We start from the raw sequence: 18,623 nt of genomic DNA, 5'->3' as shown, positions 1-18,623 counted from the left end.
GAGCAGAGCAGCAGGAAGAGAGGAGTCTCTCACGCTCCCCCACCCCCAAAAGGAGAAGGGGAGGGTACAAGGGTGACAAGAGAAGCGAGCAGATGCAGGTGGCAGAGAGCATGGGGAGGAACAAAAGGAGGGGAGGAAGGAGAGACAGAAAGTCTATCAGTCTGCCAGCCTGGGCAGGAGTGGAGTACCCAGCCAAATCCCAACCTGGGGACCCGGCTATACTCCTGAAAAGGACCCTAGGTCTGGGGACTTCAGCAGTGGAGTCTTGCACCAGAATCTTCTGTGGGTGCCCAGACTACCTGGAGAGAACCGGAGTGCCAGCTAAAAGCTGTGCACAATGCTGGGGTGGTGGGGTCTCTGGAGCTCTGCCCCTCTCGGAGGTGCTGTTAGGGAACCCTGGGGCTCTGAGGAACATGCTCTGAGAACCACCAGTTCTGTTCTGGCTCCTTTAACTCTCAGTGCCCGAGGCAAGCTGGGCTCTTCTGGAGAGCCCCGGTATAGGAATGGGGGGAGCTCCCAGCCAGAGACCCGACCCACATGAGACCAGTGAAGATAGAGCCTCACTGAGCCCTCAAGCAAGGCAGAGACTGGACACCTTTGCCAAAGGCCATTTCTGAAGGGCCAGAGCAACAGACCCCCAAGTGTCCCACATCCAGGGTTGGCTCAGGACGGGGCACAGAAAGGAGAGGCAGTGGCCTGGGAGGTAAAGCAATGGTAAAAAGTTGATCTTTCAAGCATGGGGTCTCAAGTTTGTGCCAGAGTGATGCGCAGGGGTTTTCTCCTCTCATTAATAAATAAATCTTAGATAGAAAGAAAAGGAAGAAAGGAAGAGGGGAAAAAATAAAGAAAGAAAACAGAGACAGCACCTTCAGATGCTGACACTCTGTCCCTCACTTTCCTCATCTGAATGGCGGGACAAGGTGTGAGAGGAGGTGCTGGGACCCACTGAGGGGCTCACCCGAGATGCCGATGTCAGACAGCACAGCCTTCTTGCGGTCCTTCACACTGCTGATCTGCGGGAAGTACACGTCCAGGGCCAGGTAGAACAGGCAGGTCAGGAAGGCCAGCACGCCCACCGTCACGCCATAGCTGCAGGCGTTGGGGTTGCGGTTGTAGATACAGAACTCTTCACCCTTGGAGTTGCTGTTGAGGTAGCCCTCGTTCACAATGGACCCAAACACCACAATGGAGAATACCTGCGGACAGGGCAGAGCAGGGGAAGGCATGGGGGGCAGCTCCCTCCTGTACCAGCCCCCTGGTCCTGCTACCTGCCCTCTACGAGAATGCACCCCGGTCAGCACCAAAGCTGGTGTTCTCCGCTGAGGCCCAGAGACAGAAGGCAGCTTGTGTGGGATCACACAGCAGAGGGTTCCATTTCCACCGTGGGCAGTGAAGCCCTCTGACCACAGCCCCACCCCACCAGCCAGGGCTGACCTGGCCAGGCTCCTAGGCATGCATGCAACTGCCAGGCCTCCCCAATCACAGAACCATGCTCCCCTGCTTCAGGGAGCCCCCTCAGTGGGTCAGACTGAGACGTGGTGGTGAGATGGCACCCCCCAGGATGCTCCTCACTATCTTTACACCCTCGTGTAGGCTGTGGGCTCTTCCCCTGCGTTTAGACTGGTCCTAGTAAATCACTTCCTTTTTGTTTGTTTGTTTGTTTTTTATCAGAGCTGCTCAGCTCTGGCTTATGGCGGTGGGGGGGGATTGAACCTGGGATTTTGGAGCCTCAGGCATGAGAGTCTCTTTGCATAGCCATTATGCCATCTACCTCCGTGGGAACTTGGGCTCTCCAGCATGAAAGTCCATTGCACTACGGACAATACTATTTCCATGGCCTTCGATCTGCTCCTCATGGTAGCGAGTAGCTGCCTGTGTGGGAGCTGCCCTAAACAGACCCACACAGCAAGGGGCTGAAGGGGTCTCCTGCCAACAGTCAGCGGAGAACTGCGGACTGCAGGCTTACCGCCCACAAGGAGCCCAGTCTTGCCCGTGTGTTTGAGCCTGAGGATGTCCCCCAACCTTTGAGTGATACTGTGTCCTGCCTGACACCCAGGTTGCAGCCCGTGAGCCACCACCTGAACAGATTGCTGAGCCACAGAAGCACAGGGAACAAATGCTGACTGCCACCTGCCATCACAGCTGACAGATGAGGCAGCAACAGACCAGTTTGCAGAGGAGGCGGTGGAGGGCCAGGTGCTGGCTAAAATGCTCAGTCACCCAGACAAGGCCATACCAGACACCAGGAGACAAAGCCGGTCTGCAGGCCGTGTAGCTTCAGGGATGCCACTCACACAGCCCTTCGGACCTGTGGATGGTGAGAATGTGCAGGCGGGGAATCTGAGGCCCAGTCCTGAATGTCACCAAACACAGAAGTCTGATTAGAGGCAATCTGTTCGGCTTCATGCAGACTCAGGCTGGCCCCTCCCAGGGCTGTTGAACCACAGCAAGTGCAGAGCCACTTAGGAAGGGGGGGCACCCTCTTCCTCACCACCAGTCTGACCCATTGAGGGGGCTCCCTGAAGCAGGGGAGCATGGTTCTGTGATTGGGGAGCCCTGGCAGTTGCATGCATGCCCAGGAGCCTGGCCAGGCCAGCCCTGGCTGGTGGGGTGGGGCTGTGGTCAGAGGGCTTCACTGCCCATGGTGGAGAAGGAACCCTTTGTGCTGTGTGATCCCACACAAGCTGCCTTCCGTCTCTGAGCCTCAACGGAGAACACCACAGCAGGGCAGAGGCTTAGGAAGGGGGACTCCCTCCTCCGCCTGCCAGATGCTGCTCCCTGGGGCCTGTGGACATCAGTGGGAGCTGGGCTGGAGGAAGTGGGTGGGAAAGCAGGCTGCGGAAGCAGGGGACTTGGGGACAACAGAGGTAAGTACTTGGAAAGCCCAGGAGGAAATTGCTGGAGACATGGGTTCCCAAGAGGGTGAGAAGTCAGATCAAAACACCCTCTGAGGGACAGCCTTAGGGTTAATTAGTCCCGCAGCAGCCACAGGGATAAGGAACTCACGGCCACACAGTTGGGCCTCAGAGAAACGGAAAGTGCACCAAAATAAAATCTAGCAAGGCTGAGGCAGTAGGGACATTCACTCACTTGGACCTGCTGCGGGTCTGGGGGCAGAATGGGGCAGAGAGTGGAAACCCACTGGCAGAGGGGAAAATAAAGCCTTTTTCTTTCCTTTCCTTTTCTTTTTTTGCCTCCAGGGTTATTGGTGGGGCTCGGTGCCTGCACCATGAATCCACTGCTCCTGGAGGCCATTTTTTCCTCCTTTTGTTGCCCTTGTTGAAGCCTTGTGTAGTCATTATTGTTATATGTCATTCACTGTTGGGATAGGACAGAGAGAAATGGAGAGAGGAGGGGAAGACAGAGAGGGGGAGAGAAAGATAGACACCTACAGACCTGCTTCACCGCCTGTGAAGGGACTCCCCTGCAGGTGGGGAGCCGGGGGCTCGAACCGGGATCCTTATGCTGGTCCTTGCACTTTGTGCCACGTGCGCTTAACCCACTGCGCTACCGTCCAACTCCTGCCTTTTTCTTTTATATTTATTTTGTTATTATTTTTTTCTTTTCCCTTTTCTTCTTTCTTCCACTAAGGCTATTACTGGGGCTCAGTACCAGCACTATAAATTCACTGCTCCTGGCAGCTAATTTTTCTCTCTTTTCTTCTTTTTATTTATATATTTACTTATTTATTATTAGATTGAGACAGAAAAATTGAGAAGGGAAGGGGAGATAGGGAGAGAGACAGAAAGACACCTACAGCTCTGCTTCATCACTTGTGAAGCTTCCCCTCTGCAGGTGGGGATCAGGGGCTTGCACCCAGGTCCTTGAGCACTGTAATGTGTGCGCTCAACCAGGTGCATCACGGCCTGGCCCCCTTTTCTTTTTTTTTTTTCATTTATTGGATAGGATAGAGAGAAACTGAGAAGGGAGAGGGAGAGAGAAAGACACCTGCAGCCCTCCTTCACCACTTGTGAAGTGTCCCCCTACAGGTGGGGAGTGGGGCTTGAACCTGGATCCTTGTGCATGATAACATGTGCGTTTAGCCTGGTAGACCAATGCCCAGTCTCAATTCTGTTATTATTACTGTTTTTGATCTGGGGCCTCATCTAAGCACAAGCTCATCTTCAGGGCCACTTTTTCATTTAAATCTCTCTCACACTCCCCATATATATATGGAGAAAGGGAAGGGAGGAGAGAGAGAGAGAGAGAGAGAGAGAGAGAGAGATCACAGCTCTAGAGCTTCCCCCGGTACTGTAACACCCTCCACGTGGTGGTGGTTGAGCTCAAACCTGGGTCAGGCACATAGTAAGGAAAGAGGCGTCATACTCAGTGAACTCTCTCTCCAGCCCAAGACTGATTTCAGATGAGACAGAATTTTGCACTAATGAAAGAATGAGAGAGAGAGAGAGAGAGAGAGAGAGAAGCCAGAGCAGTGCTGTGCTGTGCTGTGCTGTGTGTGTGTGGGGGAGGGGGGGGGGGCTGAGGTCTCATCTGACCTTGCCGGTGGCTTCCCCTCTTCCCCACCCCGCAGTGGCCCAGAGGCTGGGCTTGGTCGAGCTACAGACTGCTGCGCCTGACCTGGCTGTTCCCCTCCCACATGCCCTTCCACACCTCTGCTCTTTCAAATAGGAGTGAGGGGCTCCTTCGGCTCACACTCTGCTCCTAGGCCACCCAGGCCTCTCCACCCTGACCCTAGCTAGACAAACAGCTTGCTGGGCCCTGCAGATAAATGAGCCTGCTGCTCAGCCCAGCACTCAGTACTCCCACAAAGCAGGCTGTGGGAAGCTGGGGAGCAGGGAGGCCTGATTCTGACTGGTTCTGGAAGCTCCCACCAAACCCCAAGCTGCTTCCCTGTGGGGAGTAGACGCCAGACTCCAAATGCCCAGACCAGCACCCACAGGACCCCGCTTCACCCCGGGCCATACAGAACCCGTTCCTGGGCACTGAGAAGCAGGTGGCAGCCAGGCAGGGGCAGCAGTCGCAGAGGCTGTGAAGGGAGACCCACAAGCAGGACAGCTGCCACAGGCTCCTCCCAGCTGCCCGGGCTGGAAGCAGGCAAGATGGCACTATGCAGAGCTGGTGGGCCAGGGGATGTGCACTGTGGGGTCCCACCTCTTCAGCTCACTAGGGACAAACAGCCTGCACCCTAAGACACTGAGGAGGGCAGAGCACCCAGTTGGGAATGTAGGCTGCCCTGGCCCCTGCCCAGCTGCCCCCTGCTCCCAACCCAGGGTGGCCTCTTCTAAGCTCTGGTGACAATCATACTCCCCTGCCGAGGGTAAAGCTCAGCCCCCAAGTCAGCTCTCCTGCCCAGCTTCCCCAATGACCCCCCAACCCCTAGCATCCTTGAGCCAACCTGGCTCCAGTCCAGCCACTCAGACCCCAAACTGGGTTTTTCCCTCCATCCCATCAATCTAGTACAGGTCGAATATTTCACCACTTGGCCCCCTGAAATAGCTCTGGACCCACTGCACACCTCCATGGTGTCCAGGCCAGCATCTCTGGATGACAGGAGGTGACAGCAGGCTTCTTCCCACTCTCCATGTGTGCATTCTGCCCCTGCACCCAATCAGCTGCCCCCTGTTCTCTTATTTGACCAGAGCACTGCTGGCTGCAGGGGTGCTGGGAGTGGAGCCTGGGGCCTGTTCCCTGAAAGCCCTGTGTTCTATCTCTGTGCTATCTTCAAGCCCCAAATGTTTGACTGTCTTTTGCTACACAGATCATTGCTAGGGCTCAGTACAGGCACTACAAATGCTCCACTCCTGACAGCCATTTTTCCCCTTTCTCTTTTATTAGATAGGCTAGAGAAAAATTGAGGGATGGGGTAGAGAGAGGCACCTGCAAACCTGCTTCACCACTAGTGAAGCATCGCCTCTGCAGGTGGGGAGTGGGCGCTCAAACCCGAGTCCTTGTGCATGATAACGTGTGTTCAACTGGGCGCATCACCACCAGGCCCCCAGATGTTTCCTTTAAGTCACCTTCTTCCACTTCACCTGACCCCCAGGGCTCTTGCTTGCCTCTTAGGCACTTTCTCTGCCACCCCAAACTTCATCCCTGCCTCAGGTTCTTTGCACTGGGAGTTCCCTTGCTCAGGAGACCCAAATTTCCTTCCCCAGATCTTCCTGGTTAGCTCAGCTCTGCTCCTATTGCTAGTTCCTTCTTACTTGTTTACTTGCATATTTTTAAAAAAGAGATATTTATTTATTTATAAGAAGGAGAGAACCAGAGCATCAATCATGCTGGCATACTTGATGCTGGGGCTCAAACTCAGGATCTCTTGCTTGGGAGTCTAAGGTTTTATCCACTGGGTTACTTATGTATTTTTTAAAGGCTTGTTTTATTTATCACACATGAGAAAGAGAGAGGGAGAGAGAGGAGGAGAAAGAGTGAGAGAGAGGGAGAGAAAGGGAGAGAGAAGGAAGGAGAGAGGCAAGAGAGAGATACACCAATAGAACAGCTCACCTGGATAGTGCTTGTTTTGTGCAGAATCTGGGTTTGAGCCTGGCCCCCACTGCATCAGAGGAAGTACCTGTGCCATAGTGCTTCTCACTCTGTTTCTGAAAAAACCAGAATCTGGAGCAGTGAAGTCTCAGAGTGGTAGAGAGAGAGGAAGAGGAGAGAGAGGAGACCAGAGGACTACTCCACTCCAGTACGTGTGGTGCTGGGGAATGAACCGGAGCCTCAACCGTGCAAGGCCTAAGTGCTGGCAGCTAAGCTCTCTACTGGGCCTCTGCTGGTTCCTGTGTGACACCCACGTTAAGGCAAGACAGCTCCTCCGAGGACTGTGGCCCTGACCCCAGGTCTCTGATGTCTGCCAAGACTCACAAGCCTTTACTTGCTGAAATGGATCATCCCAGAGCTCCCCAGCTATTGGTTCAGTTGCTGCACGCCTCCTGGAAGCAGAGGGAGGGCCAGGGCATTCAGCAGCCAGCCTGGCAGATGGCAGGGTCTGGAGACCCCCCGCTCGGCCCTCTGACCACAGCTCTCCATAGGAAGAGCTCAACCTTATCAGCCCTGCCCGCCCAAGGGGAGGTTGATGACCAAAGGGCAGTCATGCGTCTAAGGGGTGAGTCAGGCTGCCGCAGGCCCCCACCTCACCCCATCATGTGAAGGGCGTGTGATGGGCTCTGGGAAGCCCCTGGGCTTCCTGAAGAGCCTTGTGCAGAGTTGCAGGGCTGAGGCGAGTGACCGGGGTGCCTGGGTCCCTGCTCTCCTGCCCTGCCCAGGCACTCCACTCTGTGATCTTGCAGCGGATTAGGCTATAATCTTCCTGCAAGCTGTCCCTGGCACTCTGGGCAGCAGGCTGTGATGGGCCGGGGCCTGGGGAAGCAGACCTGAGTCCCTGTGTGGGGGAGGTTCCCTTTTCCCCAGTGTCCCCATCCTCACCTTCCTGTGGCCGCATAAGGGGGGGGCAGAAGAGGGGAGCTGCTTTAGAAAGGGAGAACAGAGCAGCAGGGGAGATGGCACAACTGTCTGTGTCAGATTTGCATGTCTGAGGTTCCCACTCCATCCCTGGTACCGCATGTAACAGAGTGGTGCTCTGGCTTCTCTCTCATAATAAATAAAATAAATTTAAAAAAAGTAGAAAGAGGGGCCAGGCAGTGATGCATCTTGTTGAATTCACATGTTACAGTGTGCACGGACCAGGGTTTGAACCCTAGTCCCCCACAAGGAGGAAGCTTCACAAGCAGTAAAGGAAGTACTACAGGTGTCCCCGTCTCTCTCCCTCTATTTCTCTCTGTCCTATTGATTCCTCTCTATGCTATCAAGTAGAGAAAAAAGGGAAAAAGTGGCCACCAAAAGCAGTGGATTTATCATGCAAGCACCAAGCCCTGTCAATAACCCTGGTGGAAAATTAATTAATTAACTAATTATAATGGGTAGGGGAGATAGTATAATGGTGATGCAAACAGACTGAGGCTCCCAGATCCCAGGTTCAATTCTCCAAATCACCATAAACCAGAGCTGAGCAGTTCTCTGGTAAAAAAAGGGGGGGGCAGGCAGTGGTGCACCTGGTTGAGTGCACGTTACAATGCACAAGGACCCAGGTTCGAGCCTCTGGCCCCACCTGTAGGGGGAAAGCTCTGCAAGTGGTAAAGCAGGGCTGCAGGTCCCTCTCTCTCTCCCCCCTCAATTTCTGGCTGTCTCTATCCAATAAATAAAGACAATAAAATATTAACATATATATGATAAAGTAATAAAGTATTTTTTAAAATAGAAAAAGAGCAGGCTGGGAAAGATAGTGCAGTGGTTATGTAAAATGTAGTTCATGCCTAAAGCACCAATGGTCCTAGTTCTAGTCCCCAGCACCACCTTAAGACAGAGCCGAGCAGTGCTTTGGAAGAGGGGAAAGGAGAAGGAAGAAGAAGAGGAGGAGGAGACAAACCAGAGCTTCTGGGCACCAGTGCACAACCCCTTTTACCCAGGACTCAGACTCAGGCCCATGGAGGCAGGGAGGCGGCAGGGGAGGGCAGGAAGCAATGCCAAGTCTGGACAGGACTGCAGACACCACCAAGCAATGGCCTGAGCCCCTCCCCCCAGCCCCCAGCCCCCAGCCCAGGTAGCACCTTGTGCCCCCTCCTCTACCCAGCAGCCCTGTTTCACAGATGAGGAAACTGACGCTCTGTGAAGTCCCTCAGCTGGTGAAGGGCAGGGATGATCGCGCAGTTCTGTTTAATCTTCCTCCCCCAATACCTGCCTTGGCCTTGCCCATCCCTGAATGCCTCCCTGATGTCTCTCCCTCTGTCTTCAGAGATGCCCTGGCCCTGGGCCCTGCCTGCCTCTCCTTCTAGAGGAAAGACACAGGAAAAGCCCCCCTGCTTTGAGCTCCTATTAGCACTCACACAGGGGCCACATGGAGGGAGCAGTCTTGGAGGACCCTGGCAGGCTCCACGGGGGAGGTGATATTTGATGAGAAGACTTTGATGAGGCCTGTACCAGGTGAGCTGGAGGGTGGAAGATGGGCAGAGCACTCCCTCGCCCAGGGCACCCTCAGTGGAGTCCTTCCAGGATAGAGTCCTGGCTTGCCAGATGCCTTCCTTCCCAACCCAGCCGATGGATGGCCCGATAATCCATACATCCCATCTCGGTCACCTGCCCCCCCCTTCGCCCAGGGCACTATCACTGGACTCCCCCCATTTCCTGCCACAGTCTGTGAGCATGAGCTCATGCCAAAGGGCAGGCACACAGTGCACGTATCTTGTGTGTGGCACAGACAGCATGACTGTCCCCAGGCCCTCGGGGAGGGCACCTGCCAGACAGTGGGAGCCATTAATCATCATCAGCCCTGGGATTTGGCACTGTGAAGGTCACCCTGAGGAGAGGAAGGGGAGGAGGAGGGAAAGGCAGGGTGGCCACAGGAGGTGGTGACTCCAGACAGAGGAGTGTGGAGGGGGCATTTGATGCACAATTGTGAGCCGCTGGGAGAATCAGGGACGGCGGTGGATGGAAGGGCGGAAGGCTGAAGCTGAGTCCCTGAGTGGGTAAGAGGCCCCGTCCGGAGGCCAGCACGGCAGGGGAGGGAAAAGGCAGAGGTACAGCTGGAACAGGACAGGGAGGGCTGGGGGCAGGGCTCAGAGGTCTCAATCCAAGGCCTGCTGGGAAGGGGAGAGGTGAGGGAGTTGGAAAGAGGGGTGGTCACATGCAGCCACCAGGAGCAATGGCAGATGGAGGGCACAGCGGGTCAGCGTGGTGGGACTGGGGGAGGGACATCAGTGAGAAAGAAGGATCACAGAAGCGGGCATGTGAAGGAGGAGTGGCATCTAGCAGGGGGAGGGGACACAATGACTGCGGGTGTGGCTGATGTAGTCTGTGGGGATGATCTGGAAGTGGCCTCAGGAGCCGAGGGCCCTGCTCCCCACCTCCAGGCTGGTGGAGTGGAGACATGACATCCCACTGAAATGCCCACCAGGAGAGCAGGGTTCAGAAGGAGGGGTCAGGGAGGTTCAGGGGGCTGAGAGCTTGGGATACAGGCCATGTTCTCTTGCCCCTCTGGGCATGGGATGTTTCAGGAACGGCACCTTGTTAGGGTACCTGAATGATGGCACTGAACCATCCTGAGTCTGACAGCTACAGGACCCCCCCAACCCCCACACCTTCCTCCCCAGAAAAACTTCCACCCAGAGAGAGGTGGACCCTCAGACACAGGCCCAGGATGACACTGCTGTCACCTACACAGACCTGGACCCAGGCTGCCTGTGTTGCAGATAGCCCAACCCCTCAAAGTGCCCAGCCGCCAGGAGCAAGCGGGGTGGAAAGACTGGTTTCCACCAGCCCAAGCTGACACTTCTTTATCTGACAAACAGGGAAACTGAGGACAGCCAGGGCTGGAACGGGTGTAGAAGGTGGCCCCTCCCTCCCCCTCCCTGAGCAGGCTCTGCCTCTCCTCCACCGTCCCGCAGAAGGGCTGGTTCTTCTGGTCTGGGTGCCAAGTGTCACTCCCTCTGCCAGCCCGACCATCTGCCCTCCCCTGCCTGCTCCCCCAGACGCTCTTGCCTGACAGCTTACACAAGGTCCCGTGGAACGCCTGTGTGGCTGCGGGTCTCCCAAGGCAAGCGGCCTTAGGAGCCAGTCTCTCTGATTCCAGCAATTCTAAATGCTTCTCAGGGTTCTCATCTAAAATGGGGGGTGAGAGTGGATAACAAAACCCACTTGAGGGGCCAGGAGGTGGCTCACTCAATGGAGACAAGGCTTGTTCTGGGAGAGGCCCTGGGTTCAAACCCTAGCACCACATGGGAGTATCATAAGCAGTGTGGGGGAGTTCCATGGATGGTGGAGGGGTGCTGTGCGGTTTCTCCTATTTCCCCCCAGCACCCCTAAAGAGAAAGAAAACAAAAAATTAGACTAAGGCCACTCAGTGCCACCCACACAAGAGGTCCATATACTAAAATCAAACGGGGGGGGGGGGCAGGCTGAGCGCACACATCACCACGTGCAAGGACCAAGTTCAAACCCACGGTCTCCTCCTTCAGAGCAGGGAGCATCACAAGTGAGTAAGCAGGGCTGCAGGTGTCTCTCCCTACCTCCCCTTCCCCTCTCAATTTCTGTCTTATCAAATAAAAAAATAAATCTAAAATAAAATAAATAAAGGAGGCTAGGAGATAGTCCACTCAGTAAAGCACACTCCTTACCATTTGCTAAACCCGACCTGAGAACGACGCAACAAGGGCCGCGCCACTGACCGTGGAAGGACTCTTCTTCCCTCTCGCCTCAGTGCTCACTGAGGGTGATGGGGGCCACCAAATAAAGTCAGGGGCCAGGAAGATAGCATGAGGGTTCTGCAAAGGAATTTCATACCCAAGACTCCGAGGTCCCAGATTCAGTCCCCACCATAAGCCAAAGCTGAGCAAAAATAAAATAATAATTAATAAACAAAGTGAAGGTGTAAAGCTGCCTCAAATCCTCCCTTGGTGCCACTGTGTGAGAGGCACGAGGAAAATGACAAGGAAAGAACTAAATCTGACCCCTGCAGACTGGTTGGCATAGTGGCTTTGACCGTCCCCACCTCCAATCGGCAGGTATGTCACCATCAGCCTGAGCTGCAACTTGTGTCTCCTGGAAGAATCCTCTTTGCCCCACACTCTGCATGTAGAGTCCTGGGTGTTATGACCAGATACTTAAGAGTCGAACTCTGTGAAGCCTGGGAGGTAGACAGCAGATAAAGTCCAGTCTACTCAAGAGCATGAAGCTTGATCCCTGACATCACATGTACCAGACTGATCTCCTGTCTCCTCTTGCTCATAGATAAATAAATAAATTTAAAAATGAGAGGGCTTAACCAACCCTGAAAATGGCAAAATTTCAAGCTTTTTTATTATTTCAAAACTGTATTTACTTGTTAAAAATGTATTCACGGGAGTCAGGCGGTAGCGCAGCAGGTTAAGCGCACGTGGTGCGAAGCGCAGGGACAAGCATAGGATCCTGGTTTGAGCCCCGGGCTCCCCACCTGCAGGGGAGTCACTTCACAGGTGGTGAAGCAGATCTGCAGGTGTTTATCTTTCTCTCCCCCTCTCTGTCTTCCCCTCCTCTCTCCATTTCTCTCTGTCCTATCTAACAATGACAACATCAATAACAACAACAATAACTACAACAACAATAAAAATAACAAGGGCTACAAAAGGGAAAATAAATAAAATTTTAAAAATTAAAAAAAAAACAACATATTCACTTGGGGCCAGGCAGTGATGCACCTGGTTAAGCGCACACACTACAGTGCACAAGGACCAGGTTCAAGCCCCTGGTCCCCTACCTGCAAGGGGAAAGCTTCATGAGTGGTGAAGTAGAACTACAGGTGTCTCTCTGTCTCTCTCCTTCTCTATCTCTCCCCTCCCTTCTCAATTTCTCTCTCTATCCAGTAATAAATAAAATTAAGAAAAAAATGAAAATGTATGCACTTATGAGAAGGAGAGAACCAGAGCATACAGCTCACTCTGGCCTATGCACTGCCAGGATCAGGCCCTCGCACACTCAAGTCTGATGCTTTCCCTGATGTGCCTTCACCCCAGGTATTTTGTCATACCCAAAGCAGATTTATCTTTTTAAAAACAGAAAACAGCAATGACAAGCCAAACTTCTCTTCTACCAGCACCAACAGCCCTAGCCCACAGGTCATTTCAACTCTTTAAAAGAATACAAATTTGGAAATAGAAAAAGACACAAAGAAGTGGAAAGATAGTCCATGTTCATGGATTGGAAGAATTAACATCATCAAAATTAATATACTACCCAGAGCCATATACAAATTTAATGCTATCCCCACAGTTTTTAAGAGAATAGAACAGAAGCTACAAGTGTTTATCTGGAACCAGAAAAGACCTAGAATTGCCAAAACAATCTTAAGAAAGAACAGAACTGGAGACATAACTCTCCCAGATCTCAAATTGTATCATAGGGCCATTGTAATCAAAACTGCTTGTTACTGGAACATGAATAGACACACTGACCAATGGAATAGAACTGAGAGCCCAGAAGTAAGGCCCTATACCTATGGACATCTAATCTTTTTTTTTTTAATTTTTTTTTAAATTTATTTTCCCTTTTGTTGCCCTTGTTGTTTTAACATTGTTGTGATTATTGATGTCATTGTTGGATAGGACAGAGAGAAACGGAGAGAGCAGGGGAAGACAGAAAGGGGTAGAGAAAGACAGACACCTGCAGACCTGCTTCACCACTTGTGAAGCGATTCCCCTACAGATGGGGAGCCGGGGGCTCGAACCGGGATCCTTAAGCCGATCCTTGTGCTCTGTGCCACGTGCGCTTAACCTGCTGCGCCACCACCCGACTCCCGGACATCTAATTTTTGACAAAGGTGCCCAGACTATTAAATGGGGAAAGCAGAGTCTCCTCAACAAATGGTGTTGGAAAAAATGGGCTGAAACATGCAGAAGAATGAAACTGAACCACTATATTTCACCAAACACAAACATAAATTCCAAGTGGATCAAGGACTTACTTGGATGTTAGACCAGAAATTATCAAATACTTGGAGGAAAATATTGGCAGAACTCTTTTCCATATAAATTTTAAAGACATCTTCAATGAAACAAATCCAATTAAAAAGAAGACTAAAACAAAAATAAACTAATGGGACTATATCAAATTTAAAAGCTTCTGCATAATAAAAGAAACCACTACCCAAACAAAAAGGCCCCTCACAGAATGTGATATCTTTACATACCATACTGACAAGAGGCTAATAACCAAAACACATAAAAAGCTCACCAAACTCAACAACAAATGACAAATGATCCCATCCAAAAATGGAGAGAGGACATGAACAGAATATTCACCACAGAAGAGTACCAAAAGGCCAACAAACACATGAAAAAATGCTCCAAGTCAGAGAAATGCAAATAAAGACAATAATGAGATACCACTTCACTCCTGTGAGAATGTCATACATCAGAAAAGGTAGCAGCAACAAATGCTGGAGAGGTTATGGGGTCAAAGGAACCCTCCTGCACTGCTGGTGGGAATGTCAATTGGTCCAGACTCTGTAGAGAGCAGTCTGGAGAACTCTCAGAAGGCTAGAAGTGGACCTACCCTATGATCCTGCAATTCCTCTCCTGGGGATATAGCGTAAGGAATCATACACACCCATCCAAAAACATCTGTGTATACCTATGTTCATAGCGGCACAATTTGTAATAGCCAAAACTTGGAAGCAACCCAGGTGTCCAACAATAGATGATTGGCTGAGCAAGTCGTGGTAGAATACTACTCAGCTATTAAAAATGGTGATTTCACCATTTTCAGCCCAGCTTGGATGGAGCTTGAAGAAATCATGTTAAGTGAGGTAAGTCAGAAATAGAAGGATGAATATGGGATGATTTCACTCACAGGCAGAAGTTGAAAAACAAGATCAGAAGAGAAAACACTGAATAGAACTTGGACTGGAGTTGGTGTACTGCACCAAATAAAAGACTCTGGGGTAGGTGGAACATGATGGCAGAGGACCTAGTGGGGTTGTATTGTTATGTGGAAAACTGGGAAATGTTATGCATGTACAAACTACTGTATTTACTGTTGACTGTAAAACATTAATCCCCCAATAAAGAAATTTAAAAAAAAGGAATACAAATTTGGGAGCACATATGTTACAATGAGCAAAGACCCAGGTTCAAGTCCCCGGTTTCCACTTGCACGGGGGAATCTTCAAAGTGATGAAGCAGAGCTGCAGGTGTTTTTCTGTCTCTCTTCCTCTCTATGTCCCCTTCCCTCTCAATGTCTCTCTGTCTCTATCCAATAAATCAATAAATAAATATATAAATAGAGAAGAGATACACACGCACGCACACACACACGCGCACACACACACACCAGGCTAATGAATCGGCTCATCTGGATACTGCGCTACTTTGTCATTTGCACAACTGAGGTTTGAACCTGGTCCCCACCCCAACAAAGGAAGCTTCAGTGCTGGGGTCTCTTCCACTTTCTCTCTGATTCCATATAAAAAACAAAACAATGGAGTCCAGCGGTAGCACAGTGAGTTAAGTGCACGTGGCACAAAGCGCAAGGACCAGCATTAGGATCCTGGTTCAAGCCCCCGGCTTCCCACCTGCAGGGGAGTCACTTCACAGGCGGTGAAGCAGGTGTCTATCTTTCTCTCCCCCTTTCTGTCTTCCCCTCCTCTCTCCATTTCTCTCTGTCCTACCCAACTACAGCAACAACAACAATAGTGATAACCACAACAATGATAAAACAAGGGCAACAAAAGGGGAAAAAATGGTCTCCAGGAGCAGTGGATTCGTGGTGCAGGCACAGAGACCTAGAGGCAAAAAAAAAAAAAAAAAAAATGTAGCATCACAGGAAGTGGCATGCAGTGGATAAAGTTTTAGACCCCCAACCATGAGCTCCTGAGTTCGATCTTTGAAAGCATCTATGCCAAAGTGATGTTCTGGTTCTCTCTTACTCATTCATAAATAAGCCCCCCCCCCAAAAAAAGGCCAGAAATTCCAAATAGCCTCCCCCAGCTCAGCTGTCCCAAGCCTTTCTTGCCAGACTTAGAGGCTTTGTGGGAAGGGCTGCCACCCAGCCTGCTAACAAATCCCACCACGTATTTCTAGAAAAGACCAGAAAGAGATAGCAGCCCTCCCTGTGTGGTGGGATCACACAGGGCTTTTCTCCCCCCAGTTTCTCATTTTCCTGTGAGAAGTGTTATTTGTTCCCAAAGCTGCCAAAATTGTTAATAAGGAGAGCTAGGAGGTCAGGATGGGGTGGCAGGTGGGGTGGAGGCGTTCCTCTTCATTCTAATGCCACAGTTAAAGGTCCTTCTCTAACCAAACCAGCACCTCCCCCATCCTCCTTATCCTCTCTTTCCTAGAAGGTGGGGTGGGGCCTGGGGGAGAGGGTGTGCTGTGTGTGGATCCTAGGAGAGAAACTAGGGGGAGGGTGCCACCCCCTTCATGTGCACCCATCCCAGCAACAGGAATAGGGGCAGTGGGAAGACAAGCCTATCCCAAGCTCCGTTGGATTCCAAAACCTAAGTTTTTGCAACTAGGGTTATCACTGGAGTTTGGTACTAGCACTACGAACCCACGGCTCCTAGTGGCCTTTTTTTTTCAAATTTGTTTTATTATCTTTATTTATTGGATAAAGACAGCCAGAAGTCAAGAGGGAAGTGGGTGACAGAGAAGGAGAGAGAGACAAGAGACACCTGTAGCCCTGCTTCAGCACTTGCAAAGCCCCCACACACAGTTGGGGACCAGGGGCTCAAACTAGGGTCCTTATGCATTGTAACACGTGCGCTCAACCAGGTGCACCACCAGGCTCTTCCTAGTGGCCATTTTTCCCTGTCTTTTGTTTTTGTTTACTTGTCCTCTACCATTTTGTTTGATAGGACATCGAGAAATTGAGAAGGGAGGGGGAGATTAAACAAAAGATAGACACCTGCTGACCTGCTTCATCTATTGTGAAGAGCTCCCCCCATAGGCGGGGGATATGTTGAGCTCAACAGGGTGTGCTGCCACCTGGCTCCGCCCCAACTTTTTTCTTTGTCTTTTTTGGGGGGTCAGGCGGTAGCGCAGCGGGTTAAGCACAGGTCGCACACAAACAAAAAACTTATTTATTCATGAGAAAGATAGGAGGAGAGAGAGAAAGAACCAGACATGTGGTGCATGTGATGCTGGGGACTAAACTTGGGATCTTATGGTTGAGAATACAATGCTCTATCCACTGCATCACCTCCACTTCTTTATTTTATTACTATTACTATTTTTTTTTACCAGAGCACTGTTCAGATCTGGCTTATGGTGATGCAGGGGACTGAACCTGAAAATTTGAGCCTCAGGCATGAAAATCTGTTTGCATAATCTTTATGCTATCTACCCCCCAATTTTTATTGTGGTAAAGTACACATAACATATATCACCTTAACCTTTTTTAAATACACAGTTCAGGCAACTGGGAAGACAGCACAGTTGTTTAGATCATACTTTCATGCCTGAGGCTGAGGTCCCAGGTTCAATCCCCAGCACCACTATAAGACAGAGCTGGGAGTCGGGCAGTAGCCCAGTGGGGTTAAGTGCACGTGGCACAAAGCGCAAGTGGCCAGAAGGATCCCGGTTCGAGCCGATGTGCTACTGCCCAACTCCCTAAAGAAAAAAGTTTTAATGTTTCTTTTTAAATTTTTATTTTTATTTATTGGGCAGAAACAGAAATCAAGGGGAAAGAGGAGATAGGAAGAGAAAGACACCTGCAGCAGTGCTCCACTACTTGTTAAGCTTCCCCCCTGCAGGTGGGGACCTGGGGCTTGAACCAGGGCCCTTACACATGGTGATGTGTGCACTTAACCAAGTGTGCCACTGCCCAGGCCCCAAAAGTTTTTTCTGATAATAAAAGTAATACTGCTGATTATTGTAAAATATAAAAATCATTGTGCTACTTAACAGTGTAAATGTATGTAAAACTACTGAAGTGTGCATTCACAATATCTCACTTTATTAGTATTATTTAAAGACTTACTTGTTTATTAATGGGGATAGTGAGAGGGAGAACCAGAGCATCATCACTCTGATGTGAGATTCACATCTCGCAATAGATGTCATGCTGGCAGTCAAACTTGGCACCTAATGTTTGAATGTCCAGCACTTGATCTACTGCTCCCATGCCAGTTTTTTTTTTTTAAGATTTTATTTATTAATGAAAAAGATAGGAGAGAAGAACGAACCAGATACCACTCTGGTACATGTGCTGCCGGGGACTGAACTCAGGACCTCACACTTCAGAGTCCTATACTTTACCCACTGCACCACTTTCTGGACCATTCCCATCTGCTGTTGGACACCTGGGTTGCTTCCAAGTTTTGGCTATTGCAACTTGTGTTGCTATGAACATAGGTGCCATTTTATTAATTAATTTGTTTGATTTGAACCACATCACTGCTCAGCTGTGGTTTGGTTTTTTTTTTTTTTTTTTTTGCCTCCAGGGTTATCACTGGGGCTCAGTGCCTGGACTACAAATCCACTGCTCCTGGAGGCCACTGTTTCCTTTGTTGCCCTTGTTGTTGGGCTTGCTGTAGTTGTTAATGTTGTCATAGCTGTTGTTGGATAGAACAAAGAGAAATCAAGAGAGGAGGGGAAGATAGAGGGGGAAAGAGACATCTGCAGACCTGCTTCACTGTCTGTGAAGTGACCCCCCTGCAGGTGGGGAGCCGGGGCCTCCAACTAGGCTTCCTACACCAGTCCGTGCACTTTGTGGCATGTGCGCTTAACCCACTGCGCTACGGCGCAGCCCCTCAGCTCTGTCTTCCTTTTTGTTGTTGTTGCCCTTGTTTTTTTTTTTATTTCTTTCTTTATTGGGGAATTAATGTTTTACATTCAACAGTATGTTTTATTGTTGTTGTTATTAATGTTATTGTTGTTGGATCAGACAGAGAAATGGAGAGCGGAGGGGAAGACAGAGAGGGGGAGAGAAAGAGAGACACCTGCAGACCTGCTTCACCGCCTGTGAAGCGACTCCCCTGCAGGTGGGGAGCTGGTACGTGGCGCAAAGTGCAAGGATCCTGGTTCGAGCCCCAGGCTCCCCACCTGCACGGGAGTTCCTTCACAAGTGGTGAAGCAGGTCTGCAGGTGTCTTTTACTCCCCCTGTCTTCCCCTCCTCTCTCCATTTCTCTCTGTCCTAT

The 18,623-nt window shown here is 50.8% G+C and overlaps 1 protein-coding gene and 1 long non-coding RNA gene across 4 annotated transcripts in view; one reads left to right on the top strand and one right to left on the bottom strand.

The window, feature by feature from the left end:
- LOC132538011 (uncharacterized) overlaps nucleotides 1-18,623 on the top strand; it is a 447,435-nt gene that overhangs the window by 63,569 nt on the left and 365,243 nt on the right. The gene's annotated exons all lie outside the window — the stretch shown is intronic.
- The window catches only part of SYNGR1 (synaptogyrin 1), a 32,533-nt gene that overhangs the window by 10,994 nt on the left and 2,916 nt on the right, over nucleotides 1-18,623 (bottom strand). For all 3 annotated transcript variants that reach the window (XM_060189002.1, XM_007519301.3, XM_007519302.3), the window contains exon 2: nucleotides 959-1,196. In XM_060189002.1, the coding sequence (XP_060044985.1) occupies nucleotides 959-1,196 (238 nt within the window). The remainder of the gene's footprint in view (nucleotides 1-958; nucleotides 1,197-18,623) is intronic.

The sequence above is a fragment of the Erinaceus europaeus genome, chromosome 4 (assembly GCF_950295315.1).
Source record: "Erinaceus europaeus chromosome 4, mEriEur2.1, whole genome shotgun sequence".
Lineage (NCBI taxonomy): Eukaryota > Metazoa > Chordata > Mammalia > Eulipotyphla > Erinaceidae > Erinaceus > Erinaceus europaeus.
Note: the sequence above shows the minus strand (reverse complement) of the source record. Positions and strands in the feature narration are given on the sequence as shown.